At 33.7% G+C, this 20,075-nt stretch overlaps 3 protein-coding genes across 7 annotated transcripts; 2 read left to right on the top strand and 1 right to left on the bottom strand.

The window, feature by feature from the left end:
• Nucleotides 1–1,550: 1,550 nt before the first annotated feature.
• Nucleotides 1,551–5,110, top strand: LOC138936283 (uncharacterized). Its single transcript, XM_070301559.1, has 6 exons — nt 1,551–1,815; nt 2,301–2,784; nt 2,880–3,169; nt 3,249–3,477; nt 3,873–4,165; nt 4,280–5,110. Exons 1-6 carry the CDS (start codon nt 1,789–1,791, stop codon nt 4,436–4,438), a joined length of 1,482 nt encoding a protein of 493 aa, XP_070157660.1. The 5' UTR covers nt 1,551–1,788; the 3' UTR covers nt 4,439–5,110.
• Nucleotides 5,111–5,696: 586 nt separating this feature from the next.
• Nucleotides 5,697–8,899, top strand: LOC138936111 (glutathione synthetase). 4 transcript variants are annotated; one of them, XM_070301207.1, is made up of 12 exons: nt 5,697–5,868; nt 5,930–6,191; nt 6,375–6,558; nt 6,626–6,701; nt 6,783–6,913; nt 7,026–7,071; nt 7,195–7,268; nt 7,364–7,531; nt 7,715–7,868; nt 8,113–8,220; nt 8,339–8,625; nt 8,704–8,899. In XM_070301207.1, exons 2-12 carry the CDS (start codon nt 6,092–6,094, stop codon nt 8,828–8,830), a joined length of 1,455 nt encoding a protein of 484 aa, XP_070157308.1. In that variant the 5' UTR covers nt 5,697–5,868; nt 5,930–6,091; the 3' UTR covers nt 8,831–8,899. The 4 variants fall into 4 exon arrangements, with proteins under 4 accessions (XP_070157308.1, XP_070157307.1, XP_070157309.1 ...); XM_070301206.1 differs by having other exon boundaries at nt 5,949–6,191; XM_070301208.1 differs by having other exon boundaries at nt 5,976–6,191.
• A 603-nt stretch (nt 8,900–9,502) lies between these two features.
• Nucleotides 9,503–20,055, bottom strand: LOC138935990 (integrin alpha-9). Of its 2 annotated transcripts, XM_070301002.1 has the most exons (11): nt 19,186–20,055; nt 17,252–17,639; nt 15,814–16,112; nt 14,415–14,877; nt 12,789–12,937; nt 12,231–12,653; nt 12,011–12,174; nt 10,130–10,656; nt 9,897–10,056; nt 9,767–9,809; nt 9,503–9,670 (listed from the first exon to the last, which is right to left on the bottom strand). In XM_070301002.1, the coding sequence occupies exons 1-11, from the start codon at nt 19,690–19,692 to the stop codon at nt 9,611–9,613; spliced, it is 3,183 nt and encodes a 1,060-aa protein (XP_070157103.1). In that variant the 5' UTR covers nt 19,693–20,055; the 3' UTR covers nt 9,503–9,610. The 2 variants fall into 2 exon arrangements, with proteins under 2 accessions (XP_070157103.1, XP_070157102.1); XM_070301001.1 differs by having other exon boundaries at nt 9,767–10,056.
• Nucleotides 20,056–20,075: the final 20 nt, after the last annotated feature.

A 20,075-nucleotide genomic window follows, 5' to 3' on the forward strand; every position in this document is an offset into this window, starting at 1 on the left:
TCTATTGGCAAAATTTATTTTTATTGCAATCGGTATTTATTATTGATGATATTTATTTTGGCATTTATCTCTTTTATTATATCAAATACTCTATAAAAAAAAAATAATAAAAAGACCTATATACCATACTGGAACGCGCACAGCTATGCTCCTACCACTACTACCGCGGCCACTAAAGGATAGCTGCAGCTTTTCACAGCTGTCTCTTTTTACCGTGAACTACCATGACTGAAAACATCGTCCTGCACGCAATCACGCCAAATCACACGCGATCTTTAATACCACGCAAATATTTATTTCTATGCTATATAGTTGAAAACGTTAAAAAGCAGAGAATTAAAATAAATATGAAAAATGGTAAAGTGTATTTTAAAAAACTGCACCTCAAACTATGATAATGGTTTTAGAATGGATAGTACATCTGGTCACGTGGTCGACGTAGTTAAATAGACAAGAACAGGTCTGAGAGCGACAAATTCTCGCAGTCCCACATTTCTGGCCGCCAATCAGCAGAGCCGTGCGCGTTCCAGGTTCCAGTATAATATATAGTTCAGTGGACAGACGCCATCGGGATTGGCGGGCACGCATGCACGGACGTGACGTCATGACGACGAGTTTACGCAATGAATTTTATAGTATACTGGAGTGAACTTTCCCTATACTATCCTATAAAAAATCAAGGGGAAAGAGCAGGAATAGAAAGAGGCAGGTATATTTTTGGTTGGATTTTTATCTCTTTTTACACATTTACCATGTGAATTAAAAATATTTCTCATCAGATGTTTAACAAAAAAGCTTCCAGGAAATATTTTGGTTTTATTTATGAATTTAAGCAGTTAAATTGGAAATAATTGTGAATTAATAATTTTTCTTTCAATTCGTAAAGCATACATATGAAGTCAATGTTTTTGACAACGATATTAAAATATGTAATATCCATAGACATAATATATCTAGACCGAGTGTTGAGGAGTCGGAGTCGATGCGTGGCGCCGGGCGTAGAGTCGCAGGCTGGTAATCGAAAGATTCCAGGTTCGATTCCGTTCGGGTCCCATCCTCCCATATGACTCAAAAAGAGGTTTTTACACATTATCCTATATAATGCCTCTATATTGGTTTATCATATATTATCCTATCCAATACCTATATTAGTTTATCATATATTAACCTATCTAATACCTATACCTAGTTAATGGTGTATAGACAATTCCTTTCGGAAAGTCTCCCAGCCATATCAAAGAAGAAGAAGAAGACTATGTCTACTCTGATAATATCAGAGCCGATCAGCTGATCTCTGACAAAGATAAGCGACCACTCAGCCTGTGTATATTCTTTTCTACGAATTGGATTATTCCTTCATCCTCGAAAACTTACTTTAGGAGGACTGCGTTCGGAAACATCACCCATGTGCACACGAGCGTCGTTCTATCTTTGTTTATTTTTTGGTACATAACAAAGATAGAACGACGCTCGTATACATACGAGTGATGTTTCCGAACGCAGCCAAGATGGATTTACACGCGATAGCTTACGGCTTACGCGATCGATGGCGTCACGTGATCGCCTTGATTACATAAGCCATGTCGCGACATACCTTGCTCGATGCTCGATGAGAAACGTCAGCACTGTAAATAGAAGCGCTTCGTGGCGCTTCGGAGAGCTAACGGTTGTGCATCGGTCTCGTTACACGCGTTCGGAGATCGGAGTCATCAGAGTTGATTAAAGTATTCGAGGTTTGACGTCTTTTGTGCTTAGGAGTCTGTTTAGATCGTCGAAGTAATCACTAAAATGGCAAACTCCCCGGTGCTGAATCCGGTAAGCCTTTGTTTGCGTCACTTTGTGGTTTGTCATCTCTCTTTAACGAGATTTCCATTGATCCGCAAAGTACCCGCATTGCCGATACTTAAAACAAATGCGCATTCTTAGCACAACTCATCATGATCGTTGTATTTATAAATTATACATGATAATATGTGAGCCATTATAAATTATAAATTATAGGATTGTCATTAGAAATAATATATTTGTGTCATAAATTATAAATTGTCATTAGAAAAAATATAAATTATATGATTATCATTAGAAATTATATATTCATGATACTTGTTAAATAAAATTAGAATATATATATTATTATGGCTTATTTTATTTATGTGAAAGATATCATTATGGGAATTTTGCTCTAATTGTTATTTACAATTAATATTCAGAATTATACAGTGTCAAATTTTGAGCCTCTGTTATTTCTATTTTTAAAAAATTGTTTATTCTTATTTTGAAATTTGGTAATTTTGCAACAGGAAATCCCATATGTGGGAAAAGTGGAAGGAGGTTTGAGACCAGGTACTATGGTGACAATACGAGGCGAAGTACCACCTCAGGCTGTGCGATTTGCCGTCAATTATCAACTAGGACCGACGTTAAATCCGAGGGACGACATAGCCATTCACGTGTCCCCGCGTTTCGCTGAAGGTTTCGTTACCAGAAATAGCATAGAATCGATGAGCTGGGGTATGGAGGAGAACTCTGGTCCGTTGTGGATTCATCCTGGTCAGAAATTTGAAATGATGATTCTATGCGATTCTCACTGCTACAAGATTGCCATAAACGGTAGACACTTCGCAGAATTCGCTCATCGATTACCATTTATAAAAGTTACCCATCTAGTTATCGACGGCGATGTTGAGATACACTCCATCAATTATGAACAAGTATCAGTTGATCCACCAAAGTCCCCTGCGACAGCGCCAGAGGGTGTACCAGCTGCTGATTTTGGACCGCCACGTAAAAGGCCATATATATTTCTAAATAAAATTGTAATATTATAATATTATTAATATTGTAACTTCATAAATCAATTCTTCTTCTCCTTAAACTAGCACCTGGCGGATTGTATCCAACGATTCAGTCGTATGGTGGATATGGACCTCCTCCTCCAACTGGTTACGGACCTCCACCGCCAGCTGGTTACGGACCTCCTCCGCCGGCTGGTTATGGTCCCCCTCCCGATGCCTATGGCGGTCCTGGTGGTTACAATCCATCCAGAGGCTATCAACCTGAGAAACCAGAAGAAGAAGGTGTCTTTGGAGATTGTTTAGACAAAGTTGGATTAGCGATAGGCGGATTAGTGGCGGCCGGAGGAGTAGCGGCAGCTATGCACGCGATAAATGTAAAGATATAATCAAATTTATTGCTACATTTACAATGTTAGAGGCCACTAAAGTTTAAACATGCACGACTATTTGTAGAAGAAAAAGGAAGAAGGTGAAGAGAAGGATCACGAAAAATCGGACGCTTCCAAGTCGAAGACGGAAAGTGAAGGTGGTTTTGGAAATTTAGCTGGGTCTCTCGGAATGGCTTTAGCTAGTAGTCTGGCGAGCAGCGCCTTGCAAAACAACACACACGCGCAGCAAGGCTATCCTGCCCAGCAGCAATCGGGCGGTGGCGGTGTATTGGGCTCTATTTTTGGAGCCTTGGGTATAGTATATATTTATATAATTTGAATTTTTCAAAAAAAACACATGGGATATAATCGAGAATATGTATCTTTAGATGTTTTGACATGTATCAACTTCCACATATATGGAATATTTGCGATTTTTAAGAAAACAAATTAATTTTAAGCGAATAGTATTTTCGGTAATTCTGTAAATGGATATATATTGTGATTCTATAAGCTAGAAAATCCGTAAATAAATACTGCCGTGACTGGCTGAGTGACATCATCGCGTTGGAATTATTGCCAAGGACGGGAGTATTTCTCAGACTAGATAAATGGATAGATGATTATCTGTCTAAGCTACATTCCTGATACTATACCTAAGATGAGAGCAATTTATGATGCCTCTGGCTTTTTTTATTGATGATACTAGGTGGTGGAGGATCTCAACAACCTGCCTATTCTTCAAATCAGCCGGCCGCCGGTGATAATCTGAGTGGAACGTTAGGATCTATACTTGGTGGAGTTCTCGGCGGTGGTGGAAATCATCAGCAACCAGCATATCAACCATCGGGAGGCTATGGCGGCTATCAACCGCCAGGTGGCTATCCGGCGTCCGGTGGTGGATACGGTGGTCAGAGTTCTGGCGGATCGGATCTCTTATCGGGAATAGGATCTGCCTTGTTTAGTTCAGCTTTGGACGGTCTAAGCAAACGTGGAAAAGATGTAACTACACGCTGTATTTTTGACTTTAGCGATGTATATAATTAAAAAATACGGAGTAAAGTTTTTAATAACGCTTATAAATGATGTTTCGTAAATTCTTTCTCTTTCATATAGAAATCTCATGATGAATATCGTTCCGGACCCCCTTCGAATTACGAGCCTCCTCCACCAGCTCCTCCAGCGCCAAAATCAGCTCCGGAAACTCCACCGTCTTCGGGCGGGCACAAATTAACGGCAGACGAAATTTCGAAGGGACTTGGATTGGATGATTAAACGCGCTTCAATGACGCAGAAAGAAATCTTAGTCTATAAATATACGCACATAGTATAAACGATCTTATGCTCTCTGGTTGCTTGAAAACGTAATTTCTATCTCGATTGTAAATCTCGTTCGTTGAAATTTTATGAGCGATGTACTCGTTTGCCTTTTGAACCAGTAGATTTTTAATCATACTGGCAGCTATATAAGATATAGAAATGCGAGCGACTATCTCTCGTTATTATATACATAAATGAATCTCGTATAATTGATATTAAATAGAATTAAGTTCGTTCCAAAACTGCTTTTAAAGATTTTAAAGATTGCATATCTTTTAGATAGGAGACAAATTAGAAATCAAACATATATATCACAAATATAATTAAATATATGTCTTTACAGAGCCTTCCACATGAAATAATCCACAATTGATAATTATGCAGACATATATAGGAATGAGAAGTTGATATATTTTTTAAGATTATATTTTTATATAAGCATGTTTTATTGTTTTATAAGAGAAAGTGTGGTCTTAAACAGAGATATATAATATATATGCCTTATATACACATATTTATATATGAATTGCATAGATAATGTATAATCGTTATTTATTATTTATATCAGAAAATTATATATATACATCTCGCAGCAAATAAAACATTATATTATATTTGTTCTAGAAATCTTTTTTTTTATATTTAATCATGACCAAGAGCTTCCATCAACAATATTATTTTCAACATCGCATCATGCTTTTTTGAATGTGTGAATTACAAGTTTAATAAAATATTACACAATAATCATAAAAAATATGAAGAGAGATGATAGTTTTTATTTATAAAACATGAGTTTTTTTTAACTGTAATTTATAAAACTTTCATATGACACTCTAAACTTTAAATATGTTTTAAATGTATGTTTGTTTGTTATAAACATATATGTTTCTTTTTAAAACATTATTTAAAACATATCTAAAGCATTAGCAGTACATTATAAAAAAGAAAAGAACTGTTTATATCATCCTTGGGAATCGTAGACATTTTCAACGCCGTTTCCATTGAAGTGAGTTTCCGAAAGTAGCCTAAGGACGGTATAAACTTTTTTTTATTATAATTTTATTTATTGTTATTATTTAATTATTTAATGTAAATTATATGCATTAAGCAGCCAAAGTTCGAAGTTCGAACAGCTGTTGGCTCTGTTCTTTATAGCCGAACTGAGAGCTGAACTGACTACACTAGTTCAGAGTTTATCTTTCTTCTTTCAACGTAGAGAGACAAAGATAAATTCTAAACTAGTGCAGCCAGATCAGCTATAAAGAACAGGACCTATTGACTTCCTGCCGCGCAGAAAAACGGACGGAAGTGGACATGTAAATTCATATACCTGATGTGTGCTCTTATTTTTCATCTCATTTACTTCTTAGAAAATTAAAAAGATCGTATGTATAAATATTATAAAGATTTTATCTTATCATCGTTTGTTTATAACCGTATGGATAGATTTTTATTTTTCATTTAGCCATTTCTTCATTTCTTTCGCCAATAGACCGAAGTAGAGGAAGTTATTCAAACACGTTCGTGAAGACATCGTTTTTATAGTTGGGGATTGCACACACTTCGTGACGACAACATACGTAAATTCTCATTCGATTCGATTTTATCATGACTACCTCTCGATTAAAGCCCTGTATTCAGCTTCCTCTTTCGGAGGAGAAATTGCGAGAAAGCATAGATAAAGCGATAGATTGGACACTTATGCACGGTAATGATATCTTATTACTGATAACAACTAAGTAACACCTAGTAATTAAACATATGACGTACATAACAAGTGGTTATTTCTGCTATTTTATAGATTTAGCTATAAATATATGAAAATAATATAAATCTAAAATTATCATAATAATTGATAACACACAGATGTATGTGATATTTTGTTATTTAGGAATATCCATGCGATCCGCGAAGAATTATAATAAAGATCAAGTACAAATACTACCATTTACATTGATACCATCGAGTTTTCCTGAGAAACCTTTCTTTACTGTAAAAAGTGTACAAGTTTTATTAAACGAACTTATTCACAAGATTGCCTATGATAAGGAATTTCTTACAAATAGTTTAAAAAGGTATTGTGAGTTTATATATCGGAATCTTTTTATCTCGTTGTAACACAGCATTATATATTTATTTTAGCACAATCCAAGCCGATCCATTTACAGCAAAATTGTTTCGCATATACGAGATGGTATACGAAGAAGGTTTTAGCCAGGTATACAAAATTAAATTTTGTATATCAGTAAAAATATAGAATGCAAATTACAAAATATATCTTACTCTTATAATTTTATAGAGCATAAGTCTTGGATTACTAAGATCAGATTATTTATTACACAATGATAGCTGTAAGATAAAGCAAGTTGAAATAAATACAGTAGCAACTAGCTTTGCTGCTTTAGCTACTGTTACATCTCAATATCATAGGTAAGTACGTAATGTAAAAATTTATATTACAGAATAATTTTTAAATTTAAAAATATTTATAATTTACATGTATATATATATATATATTATGTGATAAAAATATTTATTTTAGATATATATTAGGAGAATTGGGACATACCAAGGAAGCATGTGAACAAGTAAGTTATTACAACTATCTTTAAAAAATATAATTGTCTACGAATTTGTATTATTTTGATTTTAATATTTTTAATATGTTTTGTGTATATTATCACTTATTAATTATCATTATTATATATAAGATTCCAGAAAACAACGCCATTATTGGATTTTGTGAGGGACTGATACATGCATGGAAATTATACAATAATACAGAGTAAGTTGAATAATATAAAACAGATTTTTTATTCTAGAGAAATCCTATATTTACATAAATAAAATTTATGAACAAGAATATTCTCTGTATTCTAGAGCTATTATATTATTTATTGTTGAGGATGTGACTTATAATATATGTGATCAAAGATTTCACGAATTTCAAATTCGTCAGTTATGTCCTAAGATAAAGATTATTAGAAGAAGTTTAACAAGCTTAACACTGGAGGAAGTAAAATTGGGACCAAATAAGGAATTAATTGTGTAAGTTGTTACATACACAACTGAATTATAGTTTACATTTTTTAAACTATCAAAGTTCACATAAAATACATAAAATCTTTCAAGAAGAAAAAAGAGAATATTTTTAAAAAGAATATAAAAAAGGTTGAATAAAAAATATAAATATCTGAAATACTACAAATCTGAATCATTGAATTATTTTAGTGCAAATATGATAGTGGCTGTAGTTTATTATCGTTCTGGTTATGAACTCGAAGCTTATCCTACAGAAAAGGAATGGGATATTAGATTATTAATTGAACGTTCTCAAGCAATAAAATGTCCATCAGTACAGTATCATTTAGCAGGCACTAAAAAAGTATGTATTTTATTTTAATCATTTGCATAGGGAAGAGTGTTGAGCACATATACAAAAATCTTATTATTTACATAAAATGTTAATTATTTATATCAAATGTTATATTAAATTGTACTAAATGATATTAAGCATTAAATATATATTCAAACAACAAAGATTAATTTATATTTATTATAACTGAAATAAGAATTTTGTAATATTATCAGAATAAAATAAAATATTTTTAAAATCATCTTGTTTCTAGGTACAACAATCTTTGACTCAATCCAGTGTATTGAAAAAATTTCTAAAAGATGAAACATCTGTTGCTAGAGTGCAAGAAATATTTACTGGATTATATACATTAGATTTTGTAAGTAACTTATTAATCGAGGCATTTTTTTAATATTTAGATGCGAATCATAACTTTTAACACAATTTTTCATTTAAATATATTTAAATGATACATTTAAATATATTTGTTTCAACAGAATAAGGATGGAGAAAAAGCAGTGGAAATGGGTATAAATAAACCAAACAAATTTGTTCTCAAACCACAAAGAGAAGGAGGAGGAAATAACATATATAATGAAGATATAAGGACATGGTTGAGTTCAATGAGAGACTCTCAGGAGAGGACGGCGTGGATTCTCATGGATCGCATTTTTCCCCCATTACAAAAGAACTATCTGATACGTGCCGTTGAAGAACCGTCAAAAGATAATTTTGATTTATCGGAGGTTGTAACAGAACTTGGCGTATATGGAGTGATAATAGGGTAAGCGCAAGCGGAGAAATATCTCGTATTTAATCATATTATTTGTCAATAAATAGCATTAATATAATATTTTTTTAGGGATAGCAATAATATAATACTAAATAAACAAGTTGGACATATTTTAAGAACCAAATCGTCGAGCGAAGACGAAGGCGGTATAGTGGCAGGTATTGGTGCCCTTGATAGCCCCTATCTAATTAGTTGAAGTAAAATTACTTTTACACACAGTAATATATGTATATACATTATTACAAATAATATATATAGACTATGTTATCTGAATGTGTATATAGTATGTTAATTACCTTCACATTACCCTTCCCTCCATAATTATCTTTCTTATTGTCCACACGTCCACAGCATAACATACTGTAAACATATAAATATATAGTGTATAGAGATAGAAAATCATTTAATAACACCGAGAGCAGCTTCTAAATTGTACTTCCTAAATAGTTTCAGTTAGATTTGGTTATCTTTTTCCTTGAAATAGGATGTTTTCATTCATCTCGTGATGAATCAAAGATTCTTATTTTTATTGATAACAATATAAAATACACGCGAGTGAATACATGAATCCTGTATAAATCAATTTCATGCAAATGAAAAATAGAATTTTAGCTTCTTTTAAAAACTATTTTTAAATATTTAAGAATAATGGTTATTATGTTGCATATTTTAGATAGAAATTAAGACAAAAATCAAATAAGTTTTTTTATAAACCTTTCACACAGCATTGATTAACAGCCAAAAGAAGCTAGTAAAGAATATATATTTTTTTAAAATTATACTATTATAAAATAATGTGCTCATTATTTTATAAGATCTTAGAAAGTTACACAAATATATGGCTTATAAAATATTTGAATTACATAAATAATGGGCGATTTTCTTATTTATTACTTATATCAAAAAATAAATACATACACACATCACAAACTGATTAAAATACATATTAAATTGGAAATATATTAATCATGTGCGTTCAGTAATGATCAAGAACTTCCGTCGAAGATGTTGTTTCCAGTACCACGTTATATTTTTTCTGAAATGCGAATTACTACTTCAATAAAGTATACTTGACATTAATCATGAGGAACTACGAGAAATTTCATTTACATTGCGAGAATGCTAAACATACATCAGTCTCAGCTTTTAGAGCTTCGAGTTCCATCTTCTGGTTTCTGTTAAAGAAGCCGATTTTTATTAAACCCAGGATCAATAATATCAGCAATACAATCCCTAGAATTACTGAAAGCGCTATTATCCACACGGCTATTTTTTGAGCAACCGGCGAGCCCAAGAATGTCGTGGCAATCAAAACAGTATCCGGTTTATGACTTTCTCTTTGGGCGATATTATCAGGTTGCGTTATCGTAACGCTACCTTCAGTCACATAAAATATGATATCCTTGCCCTTCATCAGGTCAGCTACAAGCAGATAATATTCAAAGAATGTGAACTTTCCTTTTTTTATCTCTCAGCCATATGATATTATACTTACCCGGAAAATTCGATAATTGCAGATCTAGTGTTACCAAAAACTTGGCAACGGATAAGGAACTCAGAAACGGTCCCAGTCTGCAATCAATTCGCGTGCATTTGATCGCGCTATTTGTGCAATTGACATATAATGTTCTGTTCTCGGATGGCACGTACATCGGCGAATCCTCCTCGATGCTGAATCTCGCGTGCGTGTCATTTTCAACGCTCTTCACCAGAATCGCGTTATCCGTAGCCGCGATTCTTTCAGACATGACGGAGAGCCCGTAGGTTTCATTCAAATCGCTGCAATAAAATTGATACGCATCCATTCTGCCAATAGTGTCGTTGATACTGACAATTGCTATGTTTTCAGTATCATGCGACCGTCGAATGTGCGTCGGAATTTTCACAGTCAACACGATCTCCTCGATAGGACTGGCGCCGAATTTCTGAACCTCGTAGAAGTGCTGGAATCTGATACTATTTAGCGGTTTTTCCGCGCTTTCTTCATCGCGTAAATACGAGTATAAGTTCTCCTGTGCTTTCCTGATGAAGAAATATATATATATTATAAATTATTATATTATATATTATATTTTATTATATATTTTATATATTTCATATATTTTATTATATACTTTATATATTCCATATACCTTATTACATATTTTATTAAAATAATATAATATTTATAGTATCTAATATTATATATTATAAATATTTATTACTATATTATATTATATTGTATTATCTAATATTATCTAATATTATATTATATTACCCAGACAGCACAAAACATCCTCAGGATCATCCTGAATATGTCCAGGACGGTTAAGAACATTTGTAGGATGTTTTAAGATATTATTATAAATATATTTATAAAAGTTTAACATGCATACATAATTATTTTTAGTTGTGTCGGCTATTTTATATAATTTAGAAATCTTAAGTATTATAATAAGTATTAATGTCCTATAAATGTCCACTGGATAACCCCTGGATGTCTGTAGGATATATCTGCCCTGTCTATTATATTGGATGTCTTGGATTTCCAGAGGACATATACATGTGCAATTAATTGTTAACGTTAATTTCGTTTAATATTAATAATTGAATTTGATGCGCACATTTTTATATATCCAAAATTATTATTTATTTAATATTTCATGAGAAATGTTACTGTTCGCAACATTCCAAAAACTTTACAAACAATAGTATTCAACCGCTAGTTCGTTTGTTTACCGCTATGCGACACGCGAACTCGTATTTGAAATTTGGTCATGAGAATTATATAAAGCTTGCAAAGAGCAACTGACAGGAAATTACAAATGTAATTATTTTCTATCAGTTCAATTTCTGATGCAATCCCAACATAGGGAATTCAGATATTGGATTGTTTAGAAAATATTACACAATTCAAACCCGGGAGCCAAACCTAAAATATTCATGTACACGAAAGCCTCAAATATTAAAGAACGGTGAACTATTTTTAATATTAGATTTTTAATATTGGCAGTAAATAACAAAACATAATTTTAATTTATATTGAAATTTTAAAATTTGCTCCTTGAAACATACGAAAAATATCCCTAACATATCCTATAAAAATCCTTAGGATGTTCCACAGGATCTCCTTGGATTCTCCAGAGGTTAATATACGGCTATCATTTACTCTTCCTCAGGACATCCAGAGGAGATCTGAGGATTACAATGGGATATCCTGAAGATATCCTATATGTATGTCCTGGATGCCCTTTGGACGTCCTAAGGACATCCTTGTGCTGTCTGGATATATTATGTATTTTTTATATTATATAATATATTATATTATATTACAATATAATATTTATTCTTTGTCCTTACACACAAAATCTTACAATTTACGTGGAGATATACCAACCCGGCGATTGCTATATCAATGTCCACGTCGAAGTATACGATAATCGCGTAACTATTGTCATCCCAATTCGCCTCATCGCTCTGAGTGCTGATATTCGCCCGCAGTTCTACTTGTCTAACATCGTACCTCATCATACTCGCGTCTAGTTGAAATGTCAATGTTTTCTGAAAAATAAATCGTTATCCAAAAATAATCTTTTATCTAATGCGCATCATCGTACATTCATTCTCAGAGGATTGCCGATGTCGCAGATCACTTCCAGGACATCGCGAGGATTTTCCGTACACTTGGGCGGGATGCTCGCTAACGGTAAGGCCTCAGTGAAGATGCGCACTCTGGTCTGATACGCCGGTTCGCCCCGATTGTAAACGTCGATGCGCAGGGTGATCGTCGACGTGGAGCCGATGATGTATCTGTCATCTCCGGTCGACAATACAATCCGAAGGTCGGACACGCATACGTTGTCCTCGCCGCAATCCAGGGCGAACGGGAGCTTCACGAGATCCTCGATTTTCGAGCGAGGCTTGTTTATCGCGACGCAGGATGCGCAAGACGATGAACTTCCGTTCCTCGCGTCGAGATCGTCCTCCAGCTGCACAGACGCCGATATCTCGAGCGGGTCTATGATATTTCGAATGTTCTTCTAAAATATAAAGATAACATGAGTTTGATACGCTAGAAAAGTTACTACTATTAATTATATTATAATTATTTATCATTATTATAATTATTCTATAATTAATTATTATTATTTTAAAAAATTACTATCGTAACGCACCGTAAGATATATCTCGAATGAACCTCGCGTGACCGTAGCCTTAAGTAGCGTGTAACGCAGTTTGTAAGTCTGTGATCCATCGTTGCTTCTCTGCTCGCGATACGTGGCTCTAGCGTGCAGTTGATCGACTTTCAAGATCACAATAGCTCCTGGAATGATATAGTAATTCAGAATAATAATAAAAATAAATAAATAAGTAATAAATACACATAAATAAATTCCAGGGTTGGGAAGTAACGCGTTACTTGTAACGCCGTTACCGTTACAGTTACTTTTTTTCAGTAACTGTAACGGTAATGGCGTTACAAATTTTATTTGTAACGGAAAAAGTAATTTCGTTACATTTTTCGGTAACGAGTAACGAATTTAACAGTTACTTTTATCGTTACTTTTTTCAAATTTTTTGATTTATTTAAGATATTATTCTTGCTATTGTGCGTGATAAAATTTTTATCTTAACCGTAAAGCCGTAAGCAAATCGACCAATTAGCATTCTTATTATGTTGTAAAAATGCTTGAATGTGATTGATCAACTTATGGCTCTTGCAGACCAGTGCGATGACGCGACGCGCGATATCCAATGAGAGCTTTATCTTTTCGGAAAAGCAGAGCTCTCATTTACTACCAGTTCTAAGTACCTTGCAACGAAAATTAGAAAATCTCAATAAATCTGACCTTATAGATTGCCATTCATTAGTTGAAGCTATTCAGCAAGGTTTAAATAAAAGGTAACTTATTAATTTGATTAATACATATGTTATTTAATTTTAAATAAGGATTTAATTGAAAAATATTATTTTATTTTAAACTATTGATTCAAAAGTATTAATTTCAATAAAACAAACAATGTCGCTTAATTTACTATATTTGATTTTAGATTTCTTACAATATTTGAAACAAAAGAATTAATAATAGCAGCATGTTTACATCCAAAATTTAAGTTAAACTGGTTAACCGGAGAAAAAAGAAAACGTGCTGAAAATTACTTGGAAGATTTATTGGGAATCCGATCAACTGAAAATTCTTCAAAAGCTGGAAAATCTGACGATCACGATGATTTTTTTCATTTTTGAGCAAAAAACGGTGCAAAATGAATCTGAACAAGAAGAATTGCAACGGTTTTTAAAATCAAATAATTGTAATATAGAAATGTTAAACGACTATCCAAAACTTAAAAAACTTTTTATTAAATATAATACAGCTCTACCAAGCAGTGCATCTGTAGAAAGAATGTTTAGCATCGGTGGCTCTGTATTAACACCACAAAGAGGGCATTTAAATGATGATACTATGGAGCAACAAATTTTATTAAAATTTAATAAAGAATTTCGATAAAATTTAATCATTTATTTTGTAATAAACCTTGAATGAAATCTTGCTTACAATTTTTTAAAAGTTTTTCTTATGCAAAATAATTTATTAGTTTGTATTGTAAAAAAGTAACGGAAATTGTTACTTTTTAGTAACTGTAACGGTAACGAGTTACTTTTTAAAATTGGTAACGAGTAACGGTAACGAGTTACTTTTTAGAAAAAATAACGGTAACGGTAACGAGTTACTTTTATAAAGTAACTTTCCCAACCCTGATAAATTCATAAATAACACATTTATAAAATATAAAATTACGCAGGTATTCGGGTACGTATGCGCCCTCATAGGATATCCGGATGTCGACGACGAAGGACGTTGCGTTTCTCAGCAATCTGATCGGCGGATACGTCAGTGTCACGTTCACCGTGACGACCGGCGCGGATCTCAGCAGGACTACCTCGCCGGACAGATAAGCACCTATGGCGATATCGGAATAGCCGTCCCGGTCGATGTCACGGGCTTCCGAGATGGAGATCCCGAATCCTCGCATCATCGGCGAGAAACGCGCGCCGATCAATCTCTGGCTATACTCGCGGGAGACGCCGTCCCTGTTACCATTGAATATGTACACCGCGCCGCCGCTCTCGTCCTCGTAAGGCGCACCTACGGCGATGTCGCCGTAGCCGTCATAGTCGATGTCGCCCAGACACGCCACGGCAGTTCCGAATCTGCCACCGACGATCTTGCCCTCGATCGTCTGCAGCTCTTCGAAATTGTTCTGGATTTTGCACGCGAGAAAAGATGTAATTTTTCGATGATTGAATATATTACTTCTTCTTTTCTTTATTATTGTACAGAAATCACGTTTTCGTATCTATCGAGAAAGACGTAAATGCGTAATGATGCAATGCGTTCTTTTTATTTAAGTTAGATTAATTCTAAGATAAAAATGCATATTAGGGGACTCACCCTAATAATCTAGACCTTGATATACGTTATCAAGATCATAATCCTGAGTAACAGTCAAGACGTTTTAACCGTCGCTCATTGTTAATTAAAAAGTTATTAATAATTAAATTGTACGATAAAAATATGTATTAAATGCGATGATCTGAACTTCTCCGATTTGAAGAACCATAATTTTGATATTAGTTGTATATTTAAGTATTTAAGTAAATGTATGTTTTATGGGCTTCGCTCCTGCCCTCGCTCCCCTCAAAAAACTTACCAAATCCGAGAGAATCTAATCTTCATTTAAAAAATAAAAATTAGTTTCGGTTAGAATTTTTTTTGGGTAGTGGTGCAGGAAGAGGGACGAAGTCCCTCCCTTGCCCACGCATTTATTTAAATATACTTAAATATACAATTAATATAAAATTTATGTTTGGAAATGTTAATATTATCGCATTAATTACTTTTGTTCTTATCGTACAATTTAATAGTTAATAACTTTTTAATAAACAACGAGCGACAGCTAAAACCTTTTGGATGTTACTCGGGATCATGACCTTGACATATGTTGTCAAGGTCAAGGTCAAGGTCATTGAGGACGAATCCCCTAATATGCATCCTTACCAATTCTAATATTTTGTTAATCGAAATTTTTACTCGAGAAATTTTTATTCAACGATGTCGATCGGAAGCTTAAATCTTGAACTCCGATTCTCGATAGATCCGCATCGCTATATATTATTTATTTATAAATTATAAATACATTGTGTCGTCCCGTAAAGATGTAAACGAGACCCTCGTCCATGTCCCTGGACCATAGCGGCGCGCCGACGATCAATTCATGTCTATGATCATTGTTAACGTCGCATGACGTTAACGTCGCGCCAAAGAACTCGCCGTATTGCTGACCGTATACCATCGTTTTAATAAATATGCGCTGATTAGTTTTAGGAGGAAAAGCGAATACGAGAACCTTCCCGTACATATTAGCGCCTCTCGGCGCGCTACTGGCATACCAAATGTCCCGCTCGTTAAAATAAGTACCCGCTGTTACAGCGTATCCTGAAAGACACATGTTACAAGACGTTTAGGAGATTCTTTTACGAAGAGTCTGGTGTCTTGTAAAATTACACCTCTTTGTAAATAAATTGAAATCTCGATGAGGATCAGGAGCTGCCAATCTTTTTGACCCATGCAAGGTGATTCAAAAGATTACTGACGAACTTCAGGAGCGTATAGAGGGATCGTAATATAATAACTTTCGAATAGGAACCCATACAATGAGAGAAATAATTTGTACAAAATTTAATAACTAAGCAAAGATTATATAACACAATAATACTGTACAGTATTACAAAAGATGTTCAAAGCATACATGTAGTTTCTTACATTTAAAGGCTTGTATAGATTCAGGATTACTTCGGAGAAAAAATATATTTCCTATTCGAAAGTTGCCATATTTCGATCTTTCTATATACTCCTGAAGTTTGTCAGTAACCTTTCATCAGATCACCCTATATAATTATCATACTTCAGCCTTATTGTAAAAAAGGCTATATACAGCACAGAACATTGCAGTAATATTACAATCTTGCAAGTTGCAATGTAATATTGTTGAGACATTATTGGAACATATAATTGTAATATTTTATAAGAATGTTACAGCAACATTTCAAAAACATTACAAAAAACAGTTTTCGGTAATCGCTAGTTCATTTGTTTACCGCTAGACGGCGCGCGTTGCGTTATCTATCCCGCATTTAAGTTTCAGTCACGATGATTACATAAAGCTTGCAAAGAGTGGCAAATAAGATTAAAGATATAACTATTTTTATCAGTTTAATTTATCCGATACAATCCCAACACAGGGAATTCAGATATTGAACTGATTGTTTAGTAATCGAATACATAAATATCCAAAAAAGTTAAAATTATTCGTTAATTGTCTACTTAAGATGTAAAATAGAGTCTAATATCTATATAAGTAAAATTTTAACTTTTATGAATGAAATTACTTAATCATTACTATTTTCTTAAACTTGTAAATTATTTATAAAATAACGATGTTAACTAGATAACAGGAAATTGTTAAATAGTTTCCATTCCTAAAATTTTTATACTGCGATCAGCAAAACTGGTTTGGTCATCGCTACCTTTAAGGTGGGGAGGAAGGAGGATAGCGATAAGAGATATATCTTTACCGAAATAATTGTAGCTGTGAATCTGTTGCTCCTTGGCAACCGAGGGAATTATCCTACGCGAGAATGGTTCGTCTATCGAGGCGGTAATTAATAATGCATGGCCCTTCCAGTTGTATACGCCTGGAGCGCCCAACGCCACGCTCGCATCGTATCTCAGGGAGTTCACGTGCAGGGAGAAGCCAACCTGGCCCACTCCGTAATTATAGATGCCTATGTTGTTCTTGGATGTGATTTGACTTTCGGGGTTCGACAACGGTAATAATCGCTCCTCCGCCTCTCTCTCGAATGCAGTAGCGTTGATGGCTTGTGTCGCATAGCAAATACCGTTCATGAACCAATTGGGCCTGTTGCCGTTCACGATATTGTTTATCCATCGCGGTCCGCAAACCTTCGTTCGACGCAATTGTTTGTTAAATTATAAAACAGAGACACAAAAATAAGAAGTAAAAGAAATGTTTAAAAAATTGTAATTTAATTTTTTTGAATATTCAATATACCTATAATATTAGACATTTAACGATTAATTGACATTCTATCAAAGGTCGTTTAGCGTGGTACAAAAAGAGCTCTTGTTATTTGTATTGATCTAAATTTTGAAAACTTGATCCAGAGAGATCTTTTAATTTTCAAAATAATCGTACGTTTCACGCAATGATAATTATACATACATATATAGTTTTCGAATTATCATTACTTTTCTTTGTCCGCAGAGTATAAAATTAACAAGAAATCAATCCTAAACCATCTGATCCAAATAAAATTCTAATTAAATCTAATAATTATTAAAATTATTGAAAAAATAAATTTAAAAAATTATTAATTTAATAAATCGACCAATAAAAATTCCTTTATTTGTATTCCCATAAACAAACGCGACACTCAATCAATTAATATATAAAAGTCTATATTAATTGAATTAAAACTAAATAATAATCATTCTCTATAATAATATCTAAATCTAATAAATATAAATATAACCTAAAAAATAAAAATATTAAAAACAAATAAAATAAATAAATTATTAATTATTTAATAAATTATTTCTTTAATTCCACAAATTAATATTTTTATTTTAAATTATTTAAATTTTTTATCTTAAATAATTTTAATTTAACGAACAAATTCAAAATTAATATAATTAAGGGCTATACAGAGTGTCCGGTAATTTTTGACATACCCGAGATGTGAAGATAGATTGAGTCAAACTGGAAAAAAAAAATCTGTACCATTTTTTTTTTTTTTTTTCCCCGAGTAAAGTCTGGCCAATCAGCGCCGACCTTCAGTCGGTAAACCGCGCGCATGGTAGTGCGGCGGCGCATACTTCACAGCGCCCGGCTAAATATTAGTGCTCATATAGGCCAGACTTTACTCAATAATAATTCCTTTATCAAGCGCGTTATAAAAAAAAAATGGTTCAGGACTTTTCGACTCAGTTTGAGCCAATCTAAATACTTTCACACTTCGGGTGTGTCAAAAATTATCGGACATCCTGTATATGAACACACCCGAAGTGTCATATGTGATCTGACAAAGTTGGAGTCAGTGTTCTTTACAAAAAGATAAGTGAGCAGTTGTCATTATTATTTTTAATTTAATAAAAAATTATGGATTTTTAAGAATTAAAAATCTCTTATTTCTTCGATATTAAATGTTCCAGTTGTTTATCAAAGTTTCGGAAACTTAATTAATCGTACGCATAATTAATCGAGCGAGAGAGACAGATCTTTTAATATGTAATTTAAATATTTTTAGATAATCAAGTATCTTTGCATCAAATCTTCCAATAGGAAAAATTCGATGTTAGATTCAATCAAGAAGATTTAAAATGCAATAATTTTCAAATATGCACAGCTAGTTATTGATGATGAAAGAAATATTGTGTGTGATTATTGATACTGAAAAATATTGCGAAAGGATAAGAAATATTGACACACCACAACTCTGGGCTCAGTCTTGTTTTCTACAGCGATGGTCGCGCCGATCCAGGCATTATCCTTGATTTGATTGATCAGCGTCTCACGCGGATGAGGACCGTTCCCGGTCTTGTCGATCACCCACTCTCCGCATACGCCGTTCATCGCACACTTAAAGACCGTTCCCGGTTCGGTCACAAACGGCAACTCGCTGGAGTTCGCTCGCGGGGCTCCCACGAGAAGCAGAGGCCCCTCCGCACTCGTATAAAGGGCCACCGAAAATCCAAAGTAACTGCGACGCTCGCCAGATACGCGCGTAGGATCATCGTATACCTTAGCATTGAGTGTATCGATATTATACGCCAACGAGTTGAGTTGCGCAATCGTTAAAATGAGGATTAAACTCGCGCGTAACATTTTTTTTTTTTTTTTAGAAATATCCTTAAGAAGGTTTCGCGTGACCTGTGCAAGAAAACTGCAAAATGACTGATTTGCTTCGCCGCCGGATGTGGTGCTTGAATACCGCATGACATCATTTACGTTAGTCAACGTTTATTCATGTAACGATTAACTCCGATAGAGGCGAAAAAAACGTAAGGGGCCTTCGTTCTCGAACACAGACCTGAGGCGAAATAATCTTAGAGTAATAAATCGCAAGAGTTTCGCTATCCTTTTTTCTCTTCTCGTTTATTCGTAATCAGTTATAATAAAGATGTATATAAATGCGCAAGATTAAATAATGTAATATACAGTTACGATAATTCTTCTTTTTCTTTCCTTCAAATCTCTCAACACATAGGAAAAAAAATGTATATCAATTTATTACTTTTTGTAATTACTTTCCATCGCGCAAACCATGTATCAACAGTACAATACATCATTAGCTGAGTCGTCGCAAAATGTTTTTAAAA

Source organism: Polyergus mexicanus, unplaced genomic scaffold (genome assembly GCF_030449975.1).
Source record: "Polyergus mexicanus isolate NDT 795.1 unplaced genomic scaffold, iyPolMexi1.0 SCAF_9, whole genome shotgun sequence".
Lineage (NCBI taxonomy): Eukaryota > Metazoa > Arthropoda > Insecta > Hymenoptera > Formicidae > Polyergus > Polyergus mexicanus.

What these genes read in the sequence shown, in the direction of transcription:
- LOC138936283 (XM_070301559.1), top strand. Translation starts at nt 1,789, where the DNA reads ATGGCAAACTCCCCGGTGCTGAATCCG. An exon ending in TGCTGATTTTGGACCGCCAC is followed by an intron (nt 2,785 to 2,879) that starts GTAAAAGGCCAT and finishes TCCTTAAACTAG; the next exon opens with CACCTGGCGGATTGTATCCA. An exon ending in CAGCTATGCACGCGATAAAT is followed by an intron (nt 3,170 to 3,248) that starts GTAAAGATATAA and finishes GACTATTTGTAG; the next exon opens with AAGAAAAAGGAAGAAGGTGA.
- LOC138936111 (XM_070301207.1), top strand. Translation starts at nt 6,092, where the DNA reads ATGACTACCTCTCGATTAAAGCCCTGTATTCAGCTTCCTCTTTCGGAG. An exon ending in CTTACAAATAGTTTAAAAAG is followed by an intron (nt 6,559 to 6,625) that starts GTATTGTGAGTT and finishes TATTTATTTTAG; the next exon opens with CACAATCCAAGCCGATCCAT. An exon ending in ACGAAGAAGGTTTTAGCCAG is followed by an intron (nt 6,702 to 6,782) that starts GTATACAAAATT and finishes ATAATTTTATAG; the next exon opens with AGCATAAGTCTTGGATTACT.
- LOC138935990 (XM_070301001.1), bottom strand. Translation starts at nt 19,692, where the DNA reads ATGCGGTATTCAAGCACCACATCCGGCGGCGAAGCAAATCAGTCATTT. An exon ending in AGACTGAGCCCAGAGTTGTG is followed by an intron (nt 17,640 to 19,185) that starts GTGTGTCAATAT and finishes CGTCGAACGAAG; the next exon opens with GTTTGCGGACCGCGATGGAT. An exon ending in GCAATTATCGAATTTTCCGG is followed by an intron (nt 10,057 to 10,129) that starts GTAAGTATAATA and finishes ATCTGCTTGTAG; the next exon opens with CTGACCTGATGAAGGGCAAG.